General features: G+C 43.5%; 2 protein-coding genes across 3 annotated transcripts in view; both read right to left on the minus strand.

Moving 5' to 3' along the window:
- Nucleotides 1–1,773: 1,773 nt before the first annotated feature.
- Nucleotides 1,774–3,911, minus strand: Arl4a (ADP ribosylation factor like GTPase 4A). Of its 2 annotated transcripts, none has more exons than XM_052738374.1 (2): nucleotides 3,778–3,911; nucleotides 1,774–2,772 (listed from the first exon to the last, which is right to left on the minus strand). In XM_052738374.1, the coding sequence occupies exon 2, from the start codon at nucleotides 2,684–2,686 to the stop codon at nucleotides 2,084–2,086; it is 603 nt and encodes a 200-aa protein (XP_052594334.1). In that variant the 5' UTR covers nucleotides 2,687–2,772; nucleotides 3,778–3,911; the 3' UTR covers nucleotides 1,774–2,083. The 2 variants fall into 2 exon arrangements, with proteins under 2 accessions (XP_052594334.1, XP_052594335.1); XM_052738375.1 differs by lacking the exon at nucleotides 3,778–3,911 and adding an exon at nucleotides 3,215–3,354.
- Nucleotides 3,912–14,346: 10,435 nt separating this feature from the next.
- Nucleotides 14,347–19,503, minus strand: part of Scin (scinderin) — a 90,362-nt gene continuing 85,205 nt past the window's right edge. The window contains exons 15-16 of the mRNA XM_052738167.1: nucleotides 17,671–17,731; nucleotides 14,347–17,173 (exon numbers count right to left, since the gene is read on the minus strand). Coding sequence (XP_052594127.1) covers nucleotides 17,046–17,173; nucleotides 17,671–17,731 — 189 coding nt within the window. The 3' untranslated portion in view covers nucleotides 14,347–17,045. The remainder of the gene's footprint in view (nucleotides 17,174–17,670; nucleotides 17,732–19,503) is intronic.

The following is a 19,503-nucleotide window of genomic DNA, read 5'->3' on the forward strand; positions in this document are numbered from 1 at the left end:
TTTTTTTTTTGGTATCTCTATATAGCCTTGACAGCCCTGGCTGTCCTGGAACTCACTCTGCAAACCAGGCTGGCCTTGAACACAGAGATCCGCCTGCCTCTGCCTCCCATGCCTGGCCCACACTATTTTATACAGCAAGAACAGAGAAGAGAAGGCAGGGAAAATCTAAACTGATTTAGAATTGAGGAAAGCAAGCTTTATCATCCCATCCTGGACCTAAGGATTTGGGAGAGGATCCTGAATAATGCAGTATAAGTAAAGGGGAAAAAAAAAATCTCCCAGAAAATAGCCTGTGAAAACCTCACCAGAGAAAATCCAAACTATTATAAAACTAAATAGCCCAGCTGATAAAAGTCCTTTTTACATATATAATTAAAAGCTGCAGCAGAAGTGGAAATCCAAAGCCAGACTGTTCTCCTAATGCCTCGTCATTTATTGGTAATTATTATCCACAGCTCTATAAACATTCTAGGTGACCATCACTCGTGCAGGTACATTTGCCATGACAGCTCCACTTGGAGCTAATTCATTTTGTAACAAGAATTCAGGTTCCAAAAATTCAGTTGTGTCACTGAGAAAAAAAATTAAAAGCTCAAAACCAAAATGAGAACTGCTATTAAAGTGCACTTCCTTCGGTGAATTCAGAACAAACAGCTGTTGGCTTCAAACATAGGAAATATGCTGATTTGCTAATATGTGATTACTGGAAAGAAGTCTCTTCCTGGAGATAAGAATTGAAGTTCTCTCCTCCCTGTAATTTCATTTTGTTTTTATTACAGTAGAAACAGCACCAGTTAATTGTCTTGAAATGGCTTTGCCACTTTCTCCATCATTTTCTAGGATCTTAATTCCTATCTGGAGCACTGTACCACTGTTTCCTACAATCAGAGCTAGAAAGCTATGGAAATAGTGTTCAGCTGATAAGCAAAAAAATTAAAGCTCAGAGCACATATCAAAAGGTATCTTACATATTCATTCCACAGAGCATCAGGTGATATTAAAGCTTTCATCCCTCCCAATATGCTACAAAAATATATGAAAAAAAAATCTGTTTCCAGCCAGCAAATAGTAATAAAACAAGTATCTTTTAACTTGTATCATGTTAACTTTTAACAAGTATCTCTTATTTTAGAGACTATGTATTACAATAACTCCCTCTGACCAAATTTTCACCACCACTTTCTCCATTAATCCATTCATGTATCCAAGCATATGCATTTAGTCAACATGCTCATATTTACTATATTAGGGAGTCATTTTTAGGTTCAAGTGACAGTTTTCACAATGAACTATTTCTACAATAGCTCTAAGGCCCAAAAAAGTTGTTTAGACCTGTGTAAACAGATGCATAGCTATTTCTAAAGATCACACACCCAAACATGCTTGTCGGGAAAACAAATCCATGCACTTGAATATACCACAAACATTTTTACTGATGCTGGACCAAATAAATTAAACATTGTCTAGAATTAAAGAGATAGCATTAGAATTGGTTCCAGAAAAACATTAAAAATCATCTGGCCAAAACCTCAGAAAAGAAAATACTTCCTTCTTATCCCAGTGTGTTCAATTTAATTGTGTGTGCGCGCGCGCGCGCGCGCGCGCGCGTGTGCGTGCATGTGTGTGTGTGTGTGTGTGTGTGTGTGTGTGTGTGTGTGTACAATAATCTACCTTAACATTTCCATTCATTAGCATTTTTTTGTTTACAACTGCTTTGCAATTTCTTGGCAAAGGCTCCCCCAAAAGAGATACAAGCACAATACATTAGGCATATACACTCTTCAAAGTTTTATTTCACTAACTTCAGGTCAAATATTTCCACAAAATTGTTTTCTGGTCAATTACTAGCCTTTTTTTTTTGGCTTCCCAAAACGGCAGTACCAAAAGATTTGTGGGTCAGGGAGAAGAGACCCCTGCATTTACTCATCTTCCACAAGGCAACAGAGTTGGGTATCTGACTGTTCAACAAAACAAAGCTTTAACAGCATCCAGGAGGGCAGACAGGCAAACCAGGCCGTAGACACTCAACTTGTCAAAGTCAGCCCAAGGAACACTGATTCCACACCCACATAAAAGATGCCATTCATCTCTTCTTTTTCTGTTGCCGCAACATTTTTCTTCTTTTAATTATCATATCATGTAGTTTCTCAAGTCCTTCCTTTAGTCCATCTCCTATGATTGCACAGGTGGGCTGCAAATGCCAAGGAGTCGATGAGCTCAGTTCACCCATTGCTAACAATTTCTCAATTTCTGAGAGTGACAGTGAGTTCCTCAGATCTTGTTTGTTAGCCACTATAAGCACAGGAACCCCTTGGTTTTCTGATATCCTAGTTATTTTATGAAGTTCCGTCTTGGCCTCTTCCATTCTCTCCACATCGACCGAGTCCACCACAAACACAATGCCATCTGTGCACCGGGTATACGACTTCCACAGTGGCCTTAACTTCTCTTGACCACCTACATCCCAGAAGTGAAAAGTGACTGTTTTGGAATTGCCCAAGGTTACCTTAATTTTCTCCGTGTTAAATCCTTTGGTAGGCACGGTATTTACAAACTCGTTGAACTGCAGCCTGTATAAAACGGTCGTCTTCCCAGCGCAGTCCAAACCCAGAATGACAATATGGAAGGACTGGAAGGACGGCAGGCTGGACAGGATGGAAGTCTGGTCTGACAGTCCATTCCCCATTTCCAGCTGCGAATGGTGTCCCAAACCCACGCCTTCTTCTTATCTGCTTACAGTGTCTCTTCCTGGGTGATCGCGCTGGGAGATTGCTGGGGGAGGAAACGAGTATGTTATTACTGTGAGCACACTAAAATGGGTTTTTCTCTACTTTCTCTAAAAACAGGCACCGCGAGGAACTTCATAAAACTTGCTGTAACACAACACACCAGATGAGCCTGGGAATGCACGAAATCCAAAACAAACGATGAATAATGATCACCAAAAGGCTCCCATTCACCCTTACTGGCAGTTACGTGTACTCGTCTCTACTCTCCCCGAACCTCAAAAGCGTATTCTGAAGACAACCCAAGCCCCCAGTATCTGGTGCACGTCACCGTATCCACCGGAGTGCCTTTTCTTGGCAGAAAACAAGAAAACAAAAACAAAAAAACAAAAAAAAGGCAACCCTATCGGGGAGATCTAAGCCGGCATGTCTCACCGCGTAGCCGGGATCACTTTCCGGGCCCCCCTCCCCGGTACCACCGCTCTCACCTCCCGGGCTGGAGTCCGGATCCCAACGGGGAAACATGGGCCGGTGCTGCTCTCGGCGCGGGGAACGGGCCGCGGCTCGGTCCGCCCAGACCTCGGCGCAGCTCTGGCGGCGGCGGCGGCGGCGGCCCCGGGAAGCCCAGACGCGGGCTCTGGCCCCGCCCACCCCCACGGCCCACCCCGGCCCCGCGATCCCATTGGCCAGCGCGTCGGGGCGGCCGCGCCACTCCCGCCCCGGCGCCCTAATTGGCGGGGGTGCCTGCCGCTCCCAGGGCGGCCGCGCCGGGCTCGCACTCGGCCCTCCGGCACCACCTGTTGCCCGAAGTGGGGAACGCGGCGTCTCGGAGGGAGCCGAGCCGGGCCGCCCGCCCGCCCGCCCGCCCCGCGCACCTGCAGCGACGCTGTCACAGCCGGGGGAGCCGCCGCCGCCGCCGCCGCCAACCGCGCCTGGGCTCGCCCACGGCGCAGGGGCTCGCCCGGCCGCGCCCTCCCGCCTCGGTACGCCGAGCGGCTCGGGCAGTGGCGCATCCCTCCCCTCCCCCAGGCCGTGACCCCGCGCCACTCACCTGGCTGACGGTCCTCCGTCGTCCCGCCCTCCGCGGCGGTCAGCCGCCGGGGAGTCCGTCCCCGGGCAGCGGCGAGGCCTGACGGCGGCCCGGCCGACGCCGCGCGCCGGCCCCGCTAACGGTGCTCGCCAGCCTCGCCACCGGCCGCGGCTCCGCCCCTCGCGCCGCGCCTGCCTGCCTGCTCGCCCGCTCGCCCGCCCGCCCGTGGGGGGGGGGGGGGGAATCGCGCGCGCGCGCCGGCTAGCCGCGTCTCCTAGCAACGCCCAAACAAGGTCACGTTCCAACCCTCCCCGGCGCCCGCGGCCCGGCGGAGACGGGCGGGGCTCCGGCCGCCGCTTCTCGATCTTTCTGCCGCCGCAGGCTGGGTGCGAGCGGGCGGGCGGGCGGGCGGGCGGGCGTCGCCGGTATTGCCCTGGCACCCTCTGGACGGCGGCGGCGGCGGTGACTCAGGGTCCGGAGGGCTGGGGGACACTGGCCCCGCCGGCCCCTGACGTCACGGGGCGGCCTCCCCAGCCTGGGCCGGCTGGGATGGCAACCCCCGGCCTTTTGTAAGCCAGGCGTCCCCCCCCCCCCTGCGGGAGGCTAGCTGCGCCCCAGAACCGCTGGGAGCGGAACCGGTGCCCCTGCTACGGGGGGAGGAAATGCACTCTGAACCGCTGTTTCCAGCGGCCCAAGAAAAACGTGGTGGAGCTGCAGGCGATAAGCTGTCACTAGTGAAGAAGCGCGCTCTCCGTGAGACGTAGGATGTAATTGTGTCCCCCTCGGTGTCTGACAGTGGAAGGCAAACTGACCCTTTGCGAATATTCCGTTCTCTATGAGACAGAAGGAACCAAGTTGATCCGTGAGCCAGTTACAGAATGCGACCAGCAATCCTTTCAGAGTACTTACGACAACAAAGAAAAGGGGTATTAACGCCTGGTAGAGCCCATGGGAAATTTTTATTTGGAAACTATACTAATGGTGCATTTTTAAAATGTACTTTAAAATACGGTTTCTGGCCGGACCTGGTGACACGCCCTTAATCTCAGCACTTGGGAGGCAGAGGCAGGTGGATCTGGGTGCTTCAAGTCCAGCCTGGTCTACATAGAGTTCTAGGCCAGCCAAGGCTACATAGTGAGACCTCCTACTCAAAACAAACAAACAAAATAAAATTAATAAAAATATAGATTGTAACTTCCCTAAGAAATTTTCTAGTCTTCTCAAGACTACTGTTGCCGGCGGTATTTATTTTATGAATAACACAGAAAGACATGTTTCTGTTGAGTTGTTTGGTTTGGTTTTGGTTTTTCAAGGCAGGGTTTCTTTGTGTAGCCTTGGATCTGGCTGGCCTCAAATGCAGAAATTTACCTGCCTCTTCTCCTGAGTGCTGGGGTTAAAGGAGTGTGCCACCACTGCCTTATTTCTGGTTTTTTGTTTGTTTGTTTTGTTTTGGGGGGGTTGTTTTGTTTTGTTTCGTTTTTAGTAGCTTATATAAAATCTAAGGAATAAGCTCAGTGCTTAGTTTTAATATAGCATCACTAATTTTGGAAGAAAAAGCTAGAAATCTCACATGACATTCCATCAAGTTACTGAATGTAATCTGAGCTAAAGATCATTATAAGTATGGGATCTCGTTAGCCATTTACAGTCATTACCCTAAAAGTGAGAAAAGCTTTAGTGCAATAATTGCTCTCCTTGGGAATTTTAACAGGCATTCTTTAGTTCTTGCCAGATTTGCTCACAAATCTTCTTAATGTAAAGTAAAATCCCACCATTTACAATAGTTTTGAGATCAAGTGGGCCCTTCAAGTATTCCTTGCCCAGTGCCGTTTTTGCAGTCTTCGCAGCTAAACAGGTGAGGTCTGCAAACACTGACACTCCAGCCATGCAGAAATCACTCACTGAGCCACCTGCGCTTCACGGTTTGGCTCTGGACTGCAACAGCCATCAGCAGACTACAGCCTGTTAGTTGGATTTGAGAGATTAGGAGTTTTCATGTTTTTAGAGAGCCCCAACAGAAAGAAAGACTGCAATATAGACCATCTGTGCCCCTACAAAGCTTAAAATGTTTGCCCTGTACCTCTGTATAGAAAAATGTTTGCTATGCTTAATCTATAAGCAGTAATAATAGCCATATAAATGATTAAAAGCCACGATGCTTTTGAAACCCACTCTTCACTTTGCTGCACAGAGCCTGTTTAGGTATTTTATTTATCTGCTATCCCAGGAAGATGTTACCTTTGGGCTGTAGTTCAAAAACTGCCCTGCTATGCCCTGGGGTGCCTCGGGGAACACTTGGGGGTTCTGTGGGTGATTGTAGTTTTGAGGGCAATACTGACATCTGTTGGACTGTGTTTGTAACTACAGCTCTTAAGTTGTTGGATGCCTCTATCTAAATAAATGCCAGTTTGAAACTGTCCTGAGACACTGACAAGTTTAGGCAGACACTAGGGCCTGAGAACTATTATTAGTTACAGTTTTCCAGGTCCAGCTCAGTACCTCTCAAGTCAGAACCACTAGAAGAAGGACCAGGGACTGATGAACGTATTGCAAGTAAGTATTCTGGTCAGTTCATGACAAGCCATTTTGAGCAACTCTGGTTTTTAGCCACATCCCAGACCTCAGAGCAGTTCTGATATTTGTGGTACCCGGCTTCTCTTCCGTAACCCACCACATAATATTAAAAGTACATACCGAAAGTAGCATGTCTTTCCTAACCTTTGCCGTGTTTCTGCTCTTTTTGTTTAATGCATTTTTATTGGAATCTCCAAGTGGAAAGAACAGGTCAATGGATCTCTTAGAGGCACAAATGCATAATTACTGTGATTTTCAATAGGGTTTCTGACTTGTGAACTGGAAATAGCATCAAGCCCTATGCTTGTACAAATGAATAGAAAGAGAAATGTCATTTTTAGCTGGATATTAATAGAGCTCTTCACCACATGGGTTGTGTTGTATTTTAAAATTGACTGGAAGGGGTCACACCATACACCAGGGCTCACGTGGGAGGTTTAGTCCCTGGGGAGGAGAGCGAAGAAAGAGAAAGAGATGGGAGGTGGGCAAGGCCCGCCTTTTATAGAGAAACATAGCGACCGCGCACAGGGGTGCTCTTAGTGGCTGCAGCTGAGGATATATCCTGTCAGGACCCTAAGGGCAGGCCAGCACAGGTGCCTAAATGCTAACATTCCCACCTTTTGTTTATTATAAAAAGGTGAGGAGGCCAGGCGGTCATGGCGCACACCTTTAATCCTTGCAGGTTGGATCTCTGAGTTTGAGGCCAGCCTGGTCTACAGAGCGAGTTCCAGGGCAGGCTCCAAAGCTACACAGAGAAACCCTGTCTCAAACAACAAAACAAAACAAAGGCTAGGAGTTAGAAAGAGGGTAGCCGGTGAGGCGGGGATGGGGGTGCCATGTTCTCAAGAGTGCTTCCTGCTGACCTGGGTGGGCGTCAGTCATCCTTGCAGGACCTGAGAATGCTGGGGTGCTGTCTAGGCTCTGTGGAACTGTCTAGCGCTGCTTGGACCTGGCAAGATGCTGTTCGAGGTGGATCCAAGTCAACTCCCTGGAGCTCACAAGAACTTAAGTTTACAAAAAGAGTTAAGTTGTAGACACATTAGAAAGCAAAGGGAATTTAAAATCCTGAACTTGTAGCTATAATGCTATAGTGGTGGAGTGGAGTGTTTAGTACTCTGCCAGAGCTAGACTAGCTTATCAGAATTCATCAATTAATGTCAAGGTTGTGAACAGTAACACAGCGAGAGAGAGAACTCTGGAACATGTTTCATTCTTTCGTACATCTCAGATGACTTGCTCCTTATCAGCACTTAAGCTTCCCTATCTTCACATAAGCAAACCTTAAAGCACCTGGTCCTTTCCATCACCACAGCATCATCCTGACACCCTCTTTCTATCCCATTCACCAGGAGACGCAGGTGATTGATTACTGAGGGCAGTCAGTAGTAAAAAGTTACATTGAAATCTGTTCTGTGAGTTTATCTCTTTTCTTATCTCATAAAGAACAAAAAAATAGCCATTCCATGGGTGAAAACAGAACAGGTTTGTACCAAACTGGTAAGGCTGTCTTCTGAGAAGGCAAGGAAAAGTGATGGGAAAGATCACCAGGCCAAATAGGAACAGGAGGAAAGGGCTGTGAGCAGGACTGAGGGAGCAGAGAAGCCAGCACTGCCCTGGACAAGCCATGGGGGCCTCTGCCCAACTCTGGGAAAAGGACCCTCTTGGGGGACCAGAAACTCTATTATATATATAGTTTATCAAATATCTTATTTATCAATAATGTCGCCACTTATTTAAATTCTCTAGAAGCTTGGTGTAGAACACTTAGCAAAGACATGAGTGCTTAGGTGTAAATCTAAGTCAGCTTTTGTTAATCTGAATAGACCTTTATAACCTTACATTTTTATCACCATAAAGAGTACATTCTAAACCAGAGTTGAATCACATATAACTTTACATTTCTACCAACATACTAAAGTCCACTGCTTCCATCATGATGAGGTCACCATCCGAGATGGAGACGAGCCACGTGGTTGCTGCTTAAAATGTTTTTCTAAACAATAGTTACATGCACACACACACAGAGTTGAATCCAAGTTACTTACACATACACACAGAATTGAACCCGGCTTACATTTACACATATAGTGTAATCCAAGTCACACACACACACACACACACACACACACACACACACACACACATATGAAACAGGAGTTGAATAAAAGAGGGAAAACTGGTGTGTGCTGAGCAAGACGAAGCTGGCTTCTCCATCTCTAACCGCCATGTGGCAGCAGACCTAAACAGGACATTTAGAGAGAGCAGACAGACACAAGCAGGTCTTGGAGCAAAGAGAAAGTGGAAAATTCTTTCTCAGTTCCCCAACTGCCTGGTCCAAGAAATACTGAGGAATGGTGAGAGGCAGATAGCCCCACCGGGCACCCAATTGCTGGCACTGAATGGAAGACAAAGCTGTGGGTGAATCAGAAAGCAGATTTGTTGCAGGTGAAAAAGAGCAGGTCATTGCGGGTGGAGCAGGCAGGTGGGATCCCAGCATGAAGTGGGTACCTTTGGAGGGCTCTGCCAAGGTATGCCACTAAGCAAACATGTCACTCAAAACAGAATTAGTGCAAGAGGTTTATTGGGAGGGGGAGAGCCAAAGAGTGAAAGGCTGCATCAGAGTGGGGACTTGAAAGAGGCAGGAAGACAAGAGGAAGAGAAGCAGGAGAGAAAAGAAGAGGCAAGAGAGGGAATTAGAGGCAAGGAGAGGAAGAAGAGGCAAGAGACGAGGCAAAGAGAATGAGCTCTGTCTGGCGGGCACTTTTAAAGGGTCCCCATGCCATGGAAAAGGACCTGGAGACAGGTGATGATGAAACTGCTTTGGCAGAGGCTGAGCAGGGGAAATGCAGCGTAACAGGGATGCACAGCAGCAGGCTTCCCAGCTAGCAGGAGCTGAGTAGAGCAGGAAGAAAGAACAAAGAGAAAGCTTGGAACAAGCTTGAAAACAGGGTACCCCCTTCCAACTATTGGGTTGCTGGCAGAAGTTGAAAAGGTCCCGTGAAATACTGGGATATGGGGAACTGGTAAGTGGCCATTTGAATTGATATCTAAGGGGTATTGGGGAAGTTTAGCCCTTAAGTTGAGTGGTAGGTGCATTTTCCATGAGTGAGGTAGAGAAGATCCAAGGGCTGGAATCTCTAGTATCCCAGAAATTCAGCAAGGACCGACGAGGAGGTACAGGCTGCTCAGTGCATCATCATCCAAAAAAGCAGGGCCCAATAGGTGAGACACAGTTGCATGGTACCAGAACTTCAAGAAAAGCCAAAAGGCAAGGACTCTGCTCAAGAAACGAAGCCTCACTTGTGGGAAATGACAAGAGGTGGAGAAGTGGGTGAAGGGGGCTTACCAATTATGCCAGTGTTGGATGAAGAGTCCCAGCAATCCGTTAGGTGGGAAAGTAGGGCTGTCGCAGGTGGACCAGGTTCCAGGGTCCTGGCATTCACAGGTGTCACGTTCACTAAGTATAAAATATATACATGCAGATCCTTGATATTTTAACTTAGAGTCTCTAGCCATTAGTGGAGACTAACACTCAACGTATAGAAGTATGATGGCAAAAATGGGGAAATTATAAATGGGGAAATTATTTGATCAAGTAGTTGAGCCAGGAAATGGGATCACTAAGGCTTGTGGTTGATTCAATGCAGTGAGTCTCTAAATGGCTCTTCAAGACACAGTTAACTGCAGGATTTCCATCCGACTGAGCGAAGCATTGTCCTAAGATGAGGCTGACTCCTATTGACAGTGAACTTCTGGGTCTTTCTGCCCTTCCTAAATATTAAATATTCCACAAATATTGTACAAATATTGCACAAATATGATATATTTATCACTTGGAAAGAACACCAGTGTGCCAGCTTGTCACTCTAATACCTTTGGTTTTAGATTACTACTTAAGTTATATTTGACAATTTGATGCTTTATGTGTGTGTTTTAAATAGAGACACCACTGTGTATGGATCAAAGCAACCTGACTATTCTGTGCACCCCTTAATAGTGTGCTGATAAACCTGAATCCACCCTTTAATGACTTCTAATGTTTTCACATTTTAGTGTTTGCCTATTTCACAAACAAAAAGATTCTTCTGTTATGTTATAAATTTAATTATGAATACCTTAGAAAACAAAATTTTTATTGTTTGGTCCCTTTATTCTTTTCTGTGAACTATGTGCAAATTGCTAGTCAGAAAAGAACAATGAGAAATACTCATTTGTCTATCAAACTGCTGAAAACTTTCGGGGCAAAAATGTCAGTTCCTTCTCTGATAATTTTTGAGTTCATTGATGAATTTGACTCTGTTCCACATGAAAATCCCCTGCCCATTGTCTTTCTCTCCCCTGACTTTGCCCTTTGGGAAGTTCTTCCTTCCTATAATGCCCTGGATCACATCTCCAGCATGTGTTGGAAGGCATACGTCTCTTCTGCCGTAGACGTCAGGGGTGGCCAAGGAATCCTGTGTTTTCATGTTTCAGCATGACATTCTCAGTTGATAGAGAACTGGGGTCTCAAAAAGAGTTTAGTGGTCAAATAATCATAGGCATTTGTAGACCAAGCATTCAAATTTTTAGCAAAATAAATTTGTTCAAAACCAGAAGACTTCTGGTCTGTGTGGTTCCAGAGAGTTGCATGTGGCAGAAGCTACAGGCTTTGTCTGGATAGTGCCCTGACAGGGTTAATAGCTCTTTCTCTGTTGCTCTAATAGCAGCTACATTCAGTATGAAAACACACTCATCTGATTCTATATCTGGTTTGGCTCACTTTTCTGGAAAGCCCTTGAGCCAGGTCTGAGTGACATCTTTATCTACTGTTATTTTGTTTACGATACCGCTGGCTTTTCCAAGTTACTAATCCTCAGTCAATTCAGATTGCATTCCCCACGTTGAGAATATAGAGCTCTTTTCATTTCTGTTTAACTTCTTAATCCTACCCCACCCCCACCCCCCTACCTGGTTCCTGGTTTGGAGAATGCCACTGAAAGCTGAAAAGAGCAGTCCATTCTGATTAGTATCTTGAATTTTTCTCATCTTTTCCCGGGAGGAACATAACCTGCCTTCTTAGTTACTGCTGGTAGAAGTTTTTCTTGATGTTTTTAAGCTAAAAAGGGATCGCTTTACTCCCAGCTTATGATACTTGTTTAAAACTTCTCAGCATGTCTACCATTAAAACAGGGCCAAACACCATTATAGCAAACCCCTCTTTGGGCACCAGTTTTCCTATTACAGTGTAAGGAGATCTGCTTTAGAGAGGGGATTCTTCTTTCTGTTTGCCTGTCTTAAAATGGGCAGATCCTGTTGCACAGGGAACAAACTCTGCCATTTGCTACTGGCTTCTGTCCCTGGGCTCAACAAGGGTATCCAAGTACTCATCATTTCCCAGCTGTTGAAGAAGGAAATAGAAGAGTGGATCGCTAGAAGCTTCCTTTTGAAGAGAGTGTCAAGAAACATGCCCTCTTAGCTCAAAACAGAAACAAAAACTGCTTGTATGACATTTTCCAAAACTGTCAAGTGACCATACTTTTGACTGATACTCAGAGGATGGGATCTATAAATATGTGCCAGTGGGGTTTCTGATATTAAATGGCAAGACAGAATATAAGATGAAGATATCAAACTCATCCCAATATGCTTTCTTCTCTTGATTTCATATCACTTTGGGGGAAACAACATGCATATTTAGTGTCTTAGTTTGCCTTCTATTGTTGCAGTAAAGACCACGACCAAAGCAGTTTGAGGAAGAAAGGGTTTATTGGTTTAAATGCCCTGAGTCAAGGTCCACTGAGGGGAGCAAGGAAGGAACCTGGAGGCAGAAACTGAAGCAGAGACCTTGAAGGAGTAATGGCATTCTTCTGATGGGTTAATCAGCCTGTTTTCTTAGACCACCTGGACTTCCTACCCAGGGAAGACACCACCCACAATGGGCTAGGCCCTCCTACATCAATTAATAATCAAAAAATGCCCCATAGAGTTGCCTGTGGGCCAATCTGGTGGAGGCATTTTCTCAGCTGAGATTTCCTCTTCTCAGATGAACCTAGCTGTGTTAAGTTGACAAAAGTAACCAGCACATTTAGAAACAATGTTTTTAGCTCCCAAGTAACTCACAAAGTTATATTTTCAGTGGAGATACATTTAAAAAAAAATCAGACTGCTTATCAGCACTAATTTAGCAGTCAGTAGGAATTTTACAGTACATTCTGTTCCTCCACTGTCCTTATCACTGAAATTTCTTGTGGGTGTATTTTCAGTTCTGCAGAGAATACCCTAAATTTCTACCTTATACTTCCTGAAGTGTTCCATAAAATCTGAATTCCTTACTAATGTGTCTGGTAGTAGGAGTTATTTGTGGTAAGTATAAAACGTGGGAATGGGGGCTGAAGGTGTGGCTAAGGTCATAGAGCCCTTGACTTGTATTCAGGAGAGTTTATCGAGTAAAGGTGTGAAGGTGAAGCCTGGATTGCCTTGGAGACCCCAAAACGTTGGAGATGCCAGAGTTGTGGGATACCTGCCAAGGAAAGCTGCAGCCCTGGTGTGGAACCAACCCGAGAGAAAGAAGTGTGTTAACAGTCAACAAAGCTGAAAGAACTTGGAGATCTGAAGAGCGCTTTGACATCAGACATGGAGATGCAGAGTGGAGTTTGCCCAGTTAGCTTGTAGTCTTGCTTTGGTCCAGTGTTTCCTCACTGTGCTCCCTTTCCTCCCTTTTGGAATGGTAATGTATATCCTGTGCCATTGCATGTTGTGATCTGCTTTTTGCTTTTGATTTTACAGGGAGTTACAGTTAAGACTTTGAAGTGGTGTTGAGACTGTGATTGACTCTGGGGAATTTTGAATAGGAATGGCCCCTATAGGCTTATATAGTTGAATGCTTAGTCATCAGGGAGTGACATTACTTTAGATTAAGAGGTGTGGCCTTGTTGGAGTGGGTGTGGTCTTGTAGGAAATGTGTCACTGTGGGTAGACTTTGAGGGTTCAGAAGCCCAAGCCAGGCCTAGTAGCTCTCTCATCCCAAGGCCTTCTGATCTAGATATGGAACTCAAGTCTGCCTGCACCCTGCCCTGCTCCTCGCCATGAAGATAATGGACTAAACCTCTGAAACTGTAAGCAAACTCCAACTAAATGCTTTCTTTTATATGAATTGCCATGGTAACAATGTCTCTTTACAGCAACAGAACACTGAACCTATACATACAATTAGAGGACATTGTATATGGGAGGACCTGCTGATAGCATCATTCCGGTAATGTCCTTACTGGATGTCCAAATACAGAAATCCACGGATAGCTTGTGATCAAGAACAGAAGAATGCTACTCCAAAGCAAAGAGGAAATGGGGGCAAGGGGGGTCACTGTTTCCTTATTAAATCAGATAATTAGTTTAAAATATCTGTGGTTCGGTTAAACACAGCTGAAATGCCCTACCAGTTCTCTGGTGTCCACAGATGCTTCCCTATGCTCCAGATTTTCCAGTAGTGTCCTCATAATTGTCCAGACAACAGTAGCTGTTGTCTGTGAACCCAGCATGAGACATTTTTTTTAAACCAGAGTTTGTGAATTTCCACTTTGGAACAAGAACAGCATTTTCCAAGGATTGGGACAGAGAAGAAACATTATCTCAGCATGTTTTCTATTTTAGAAATAAAGCTTTAAGCAGAAGGTGCAGTTAACAGAATATAGGCAAATCTACCAACTTTTCACTGTATCAGCTTTTACCCAATCTACCAACAACTTAGAATACTAGCTGTATCACAGACCTTTCTATCAAGGCTGACTAATAAATAGCCTTGAGTCCTAAAGCTATCCACATGTCATAACCAAGATAGACATGCGGATTCTGTATGTTACATCATACAACAAGAAGGACTTTGCAGTGTAATTAATAACACTGAAATAAGAATACTATCTTGGATCACTCCAGGACCCAATAAATCCAGTGGACCTAATATAAATAAGAGGGTCCCTATCAGTGAAGGAGGAAAACAGGAGAATCAAATTTTTAAAAGATATAACCAATAATAAATAAAAGGAGACTGGAAATGAGAGAGGGCACCGGACGAGCTGGATAAAGAAAACAATTTATGGAAATTATGTAATTATATTTTAATAACAGTAATAAAGATATAACCAACAGAGACAGAGGCTAGATGAGGGCACAGATTTTTGAAAATATAATTTTAGTAGTTGCTAAGGTAGAGAAAGTATCCACAAACCAATGAATGTAGATAGCCACTAGAATCAGGAAAACAAAGGAAATGGATTGATTCTTCCCTAGAACTCCAGAATGCATCTCTATCCACCTATTTTAGAACTATATGACAATCTATGTGTATTGTTTTAGGTCACTGAGATTATGGTAGTTTTTATAGTAGCATTAGAAAAGAGATTTAATATGAGCAGCAATAATTGGGCTTATGGAGTTTTTAATAATAACAAAAATGAGCTATTAATAACAAAGATGAAGTTGGGGGAAATTGGAAGGAGGTAGTAGATGGATATGATCAATACGCATTGCTTAAATCTATGAAATGTTCAAAGAATAAACATTTTAATGAAAAAATTAAGAGATCCAATTAGAAATTTAAATAAATATTTAATAAATAATATCTCACATGTAGAAACATCCAATTTATAGTGTTTGAAAGTATTTAAAAGGTAACCTAATGTATATACCTCAATCCACATGTATTGCATCTGTTAAACATATTGGGTCTTGGGTAGAATGTCTTTCATGAGGATGGAATATGATAGATGTAGCCAACTCTGTTTCTATTTGGTTCTTTTTGTGAAACACTATATTTTTATGCATGAAGACTGCTAGCACTTTATTTTAGCTTGTTTTCTTTAAAAGTCTACTATAGTAACAGAATGCTGTGTTTCTCTTTTAAAGTCTACAGCAGTGGTTCTCAATCTTCCTAATGCTGTAACCTTTTAATACAGTTCCTCATGTTGTGGTGACCCCCAATCATAGAGTTACTTTTGTTGCTACTTTATAACTGTAATTTTGCTACTGTTATGAATCATAATGTAATATCTGATATGCAACCCCTAAGGGGGTCATGACCCACACACTGAGAACCATGGTCTCATTTACAGATTCCCAGCTTTGGCACTGTTGACATTTGGGGCCAGATAATTCTTTGTTGTGGGTGGGTGACAGTGATCCTGCACATCAATGGGTGTTTAGAGCATCCTCAGGTTCTACTTGTTATATGCCAGCAGCATTAGATGTTCAAAGTTGTGAAAAACAAAATGGCACTAGGTCCTCACAGTTGTGCCCTGGGAAACAAACTTGGCTCTGTGTGAAAGCTACTGCTCTGTTGCCCACAATTTGGTGGTAACCCCTTTAGCATCCACAGGGATATTTAGCTGTTTTGCTGGGCAAATTATCAAAACACCCAAAATACGGGTTTTTCTATAAAATCCACATTTATGAGTAAAGAAGGTCAATAGTCTCCAGAATGCATTCTCTAGGGCACCCTTGTTCTTCCTGCTGCCTCACTGAGATCTCCTCTAGTTGATGGAACATTCTGGACTCAGCCTTGATTTGCCATCTCTGACTATTTTCATCCCCAAGCCACCCATGGTTTGTTGTTGTTTGAGAAGGTTTCTCGGTCAGTATGCTTCCTCTTCAAGAGCCTTGTACTGGCATTCAGCCTAGGCCTAACCACTTGGTTTTGATTGTCCCTCTAGCCTCTACGGATAAAATATCATCTGCCCAGCCGGGCCTTCTTAAACTATAGGGCTACACCCAGCACTTCTCTGCCAAGGACTGTCTGCTGTCTGTTATTGGAATTCTAGATTTTTCCCCAACTCCTAACCTCTGGAGCCTGTGATTTTTATATAGTCTGTGATATGTAAAATGTGTTATAATAATCTAACCATAGAAAAGTAATTTGACTACTAAATAAAAATTTAAGGAATATTAAATTCATAACTACTTATACATAAAAGTATATTAAGCTATAAAATTAATAATCATTAACTCATCAAATTTGACTAAAATGTCACAACATGAAACATTTTCCAAAAAGATGTATTTTAATGATGAAAAACAGCATTCAGTACATATTTTTATGACATTAAGCACATCCTATCAAATATATAAAGTTAAACTGATAGGAATATCATTGGCTTTATCATGAAGGGCTTATGATTTCAGTTTCCTAAAAAGGCTGAAGAAGTTTGTCTTGGAAAAGGACACTTGGAAGTGAATGGCATCCAACTAGTGACTAAACCTACTGCAAACAGAATACCCAGGAGGGTGAACACTCAGGAGCACTGTGACGTTCCTCTCGGTGTATTAAGACAAGTTGGAATAGTGGTCATTGAATTATAAAATTCCTTCCTCAGAAATTCCCCTAGATTTTATAGTCTTTTACTTTCATGTCGTATAAAAAGCAAAGTTGATCCAAAACAAATGTTTACTTTAAGCTATTTCAATATAGTAACATACAACAATTCCTTTAAAAAAAAAATGAAAGAAAAGAGGAAAAGGAAGAGGAGGAAAAAGAAGAAGGAAGAAGAACAAGGAGAAGGAGGAGGAGGAGGTGGAGGAGGAGGCGGTGGCAGAGGAGGAGCCCATACTAGTCATTTAAAAAGTAGCCGTTTGGCAGAGGTTTATATTCTGAAGCCAGACGAGGAAAAGTAAATGAATCCCCAGGAACAAAGTGGGGCAGCTGCCGCAATGCAACTAGAGTGTTAGCTGGTTTTCTGGAGCTCAGTTTACCACCTGCTGGAGTCCCAGCCCAAGAACCAGCCCGTGAATGTGGGTGGCTCATGGCCTTGTTTTATGATGACAATCGGTGTCCTCTTATCTCTTCCAGAAGGATCTGTCTCAAGATACGTTTTGGCTAAAAAGAATTGGAAAGACAAAAGTTCAGTTAGTTTCAGTTAAACTGAAACAAACATACAATGAAAATTCTTTCATACAAGTAAAGAAATTCTTCTTGCCCCCAAGTAGCCTAATATGAACAGTCTCCAGTCATTTCTCTCATCTGCCATGGAAAGTACCATTATAAAGTCTCATTGTTGCCTGAAAAACTTCTGAGATTTATGAGATTATCCTTATCCTTCAGCAGATAAAAAACTGTGTTAAAGAAGGATGCAAAAAATTTTCAGAAATAATCATTCTAAATTTCAAAAAGAATTATATTCTGAATTAGGCAACAAAATCTTTTCTTGTATCATGAAATTTTTTCATTTTAAAAGATACTGTTACTCAAGTTCTGATGGACAGCTGGAATTCTCAGATTTGGTATGTAATTTTGGAAGACAAGATAGGAGGGTGGGCAGGCCAGCTGTGATAACCATGCTGGGTTACTGCCACAGTTGTCCCAGGAGAGCTTACCAGACTTCACTGATTCCTTCTTCTCTACTTCATTGGCATCTTTGCCAATCCAAATAAAGATCTGAAAAACAGAATAAAAGCATGTGCTGATAGGGGTGCTGACCTGGTGCTTTGCCCACACCCCCCCTTCACCTTTAGAACCCCACACAGGAGGGAGGTGAAGGTGGGGCCTGGAAGCCCTATGCTTTCTCAAGGCTTCCTATCCCCAGGAGACCCTTGCATTTACATCCATCGTCTCTGACTACAGTTCACATTTGAATGTGTTTGCATGAGCTCTTTTAGTTATAAAGTGGGCTTGCTTTCTTTTACAAGACTGACAGCTTCTTGCCTGGTTTTGCATCCATCTGCTGGGCATGCATGGCAGTCATCTCCATCCCAAGCTCTAGGTCTAAGCAGCAAAGGATTGGGTGTAAGGGCGGGGCTTGTTTCTGAATGTCCTCAGGAATCTCTGGCTTCCATCTATTGCTTTCTTATAGTATAGTGCAATATAGAACTTCAATAAAGTGTTACAATGTTCAGTAGTTAAATATCAAGAGTTTAAATTTTTATTTAAAGTATTACACATATAATTGTGTACAATAAATATGTGAACATGTAATCTGTATATATCCATTCCTTTGTCAAGTTATTTTAATTCTGAAGCAGTCTCCTAAATTACTTTACATTTAAGTCACCTTACAGTCACTTGGTAGAGCAACTTTGGTCAAATTAAGGTTCTGTTGTGTTCTAATTCACACACAGTGTGTCCAAGCACACAAGACACTGTGACAGTACAGTATCTTGGATAAAAGGGATAATTTATAAAGAAATGAAATGTAGTACTTTGAGGATATAGGGTTGAATCCCTGTTGTGGAATATTATTTTAATTAGGTAAAATGTGCTGCATTTGTTTAATTATGTAAAGATGTGTTGCTGTTTGACCTTGCCTGCGTAAGGAATCTGATTGGTCTAATAAAAAGCTGAATGGCCGATAACTAGGTAAGAGAGGGATAGGCAAGGCTGGTGGGCAGAGAGAATAAGTAGGAGAAGAAATCTAGGCCTGAGAGAGAAGGAGAAGAGAATGAGGGAGAAAGGTAGGGACATGCCTGGGGCCAGAAGCCAGGCAGCCGCCAGCCAGCCAGACACTGAAGGAAGCAGGAAAGTCAGACATACAGAAGGGAAGAAAGGTAAAAAGCCCCAAGGTAAAAGGAAGATAAAGAGAAACAGGTTAAGTTAAATAGAGCTAGCCAGAAACAAGCCTAAGCGAGGCCAAGCATTCATAACTAGTAAGAAGTCTTCATGTCATGATTTGGGAGCTGGTTGGTGGCCTAAAAGAAAAAGCCTGCTGCAAATCCCCAATTCAGATATGGTCCTTGAAGATCCAAGGTTGACGTGTGATTTACTGAGTAGCTTAGCTGCTAGAAACCAATCTGAAGGCTCAGTGGTTAAGAGCACTTGTTCTTGCAAAGGATCTGAATTTGATTCCCAGCACCCACCTGGTGGCTCACAACCATCCATTACTTAAGTTCCTGGGGATCTGATGTCCTCTTATGACCTCTGCAGGCAAAACACTCATACACATGAATTCTTTTTTAATATTTTTTGTTTTTAGATTTGTGTGTGTGTGTGTGTGTGTGTGTGTGTGTGTGTGTGTGTGTATGAGTGTTTTGTCTACATGTGTGTTTGTACTACATGTGTGCTTGGTGCCCAAGAAGGTGGTGAGCTTTCATGTGGGTGCTGGGAATCAAATCTGTCTTTCACAACAAGTGCCCTTAACCACTGAGCCAACGCTCCAGCCCAAAATAAATAATTCTGGAAAAGAAAAGAAAGAAAAAGAAGAAAAGAAAAATATC

This window comes from Peromyscus californicus, unplaced genomic scaffold, assembly GCF_007827085.1.
Source record: "Peromyscus californicus insignis strain IS unplaced genomic scaffold, ASM782708v3 Scaffold_15__1_contigs__length_86483966, whole genome shotgun sequence".
Classification (NCBI taxonomy): domain Eukaryota; kingdom Metazoa; phylum Chordata; class Mammalia; order Rodentia; family Cricetidae; genus Peromyscus; species Peromyscus californicus.

Excerpts from the sequence above, each read along its gene's own strand:
- Arl4a (XM_052738374.1), bottom strand. The coding sequence starts at position 2,686 with ATGGGGAATGGACTGTCAGACCAGACTTCCATCCTGTCCAGCCTGCCG.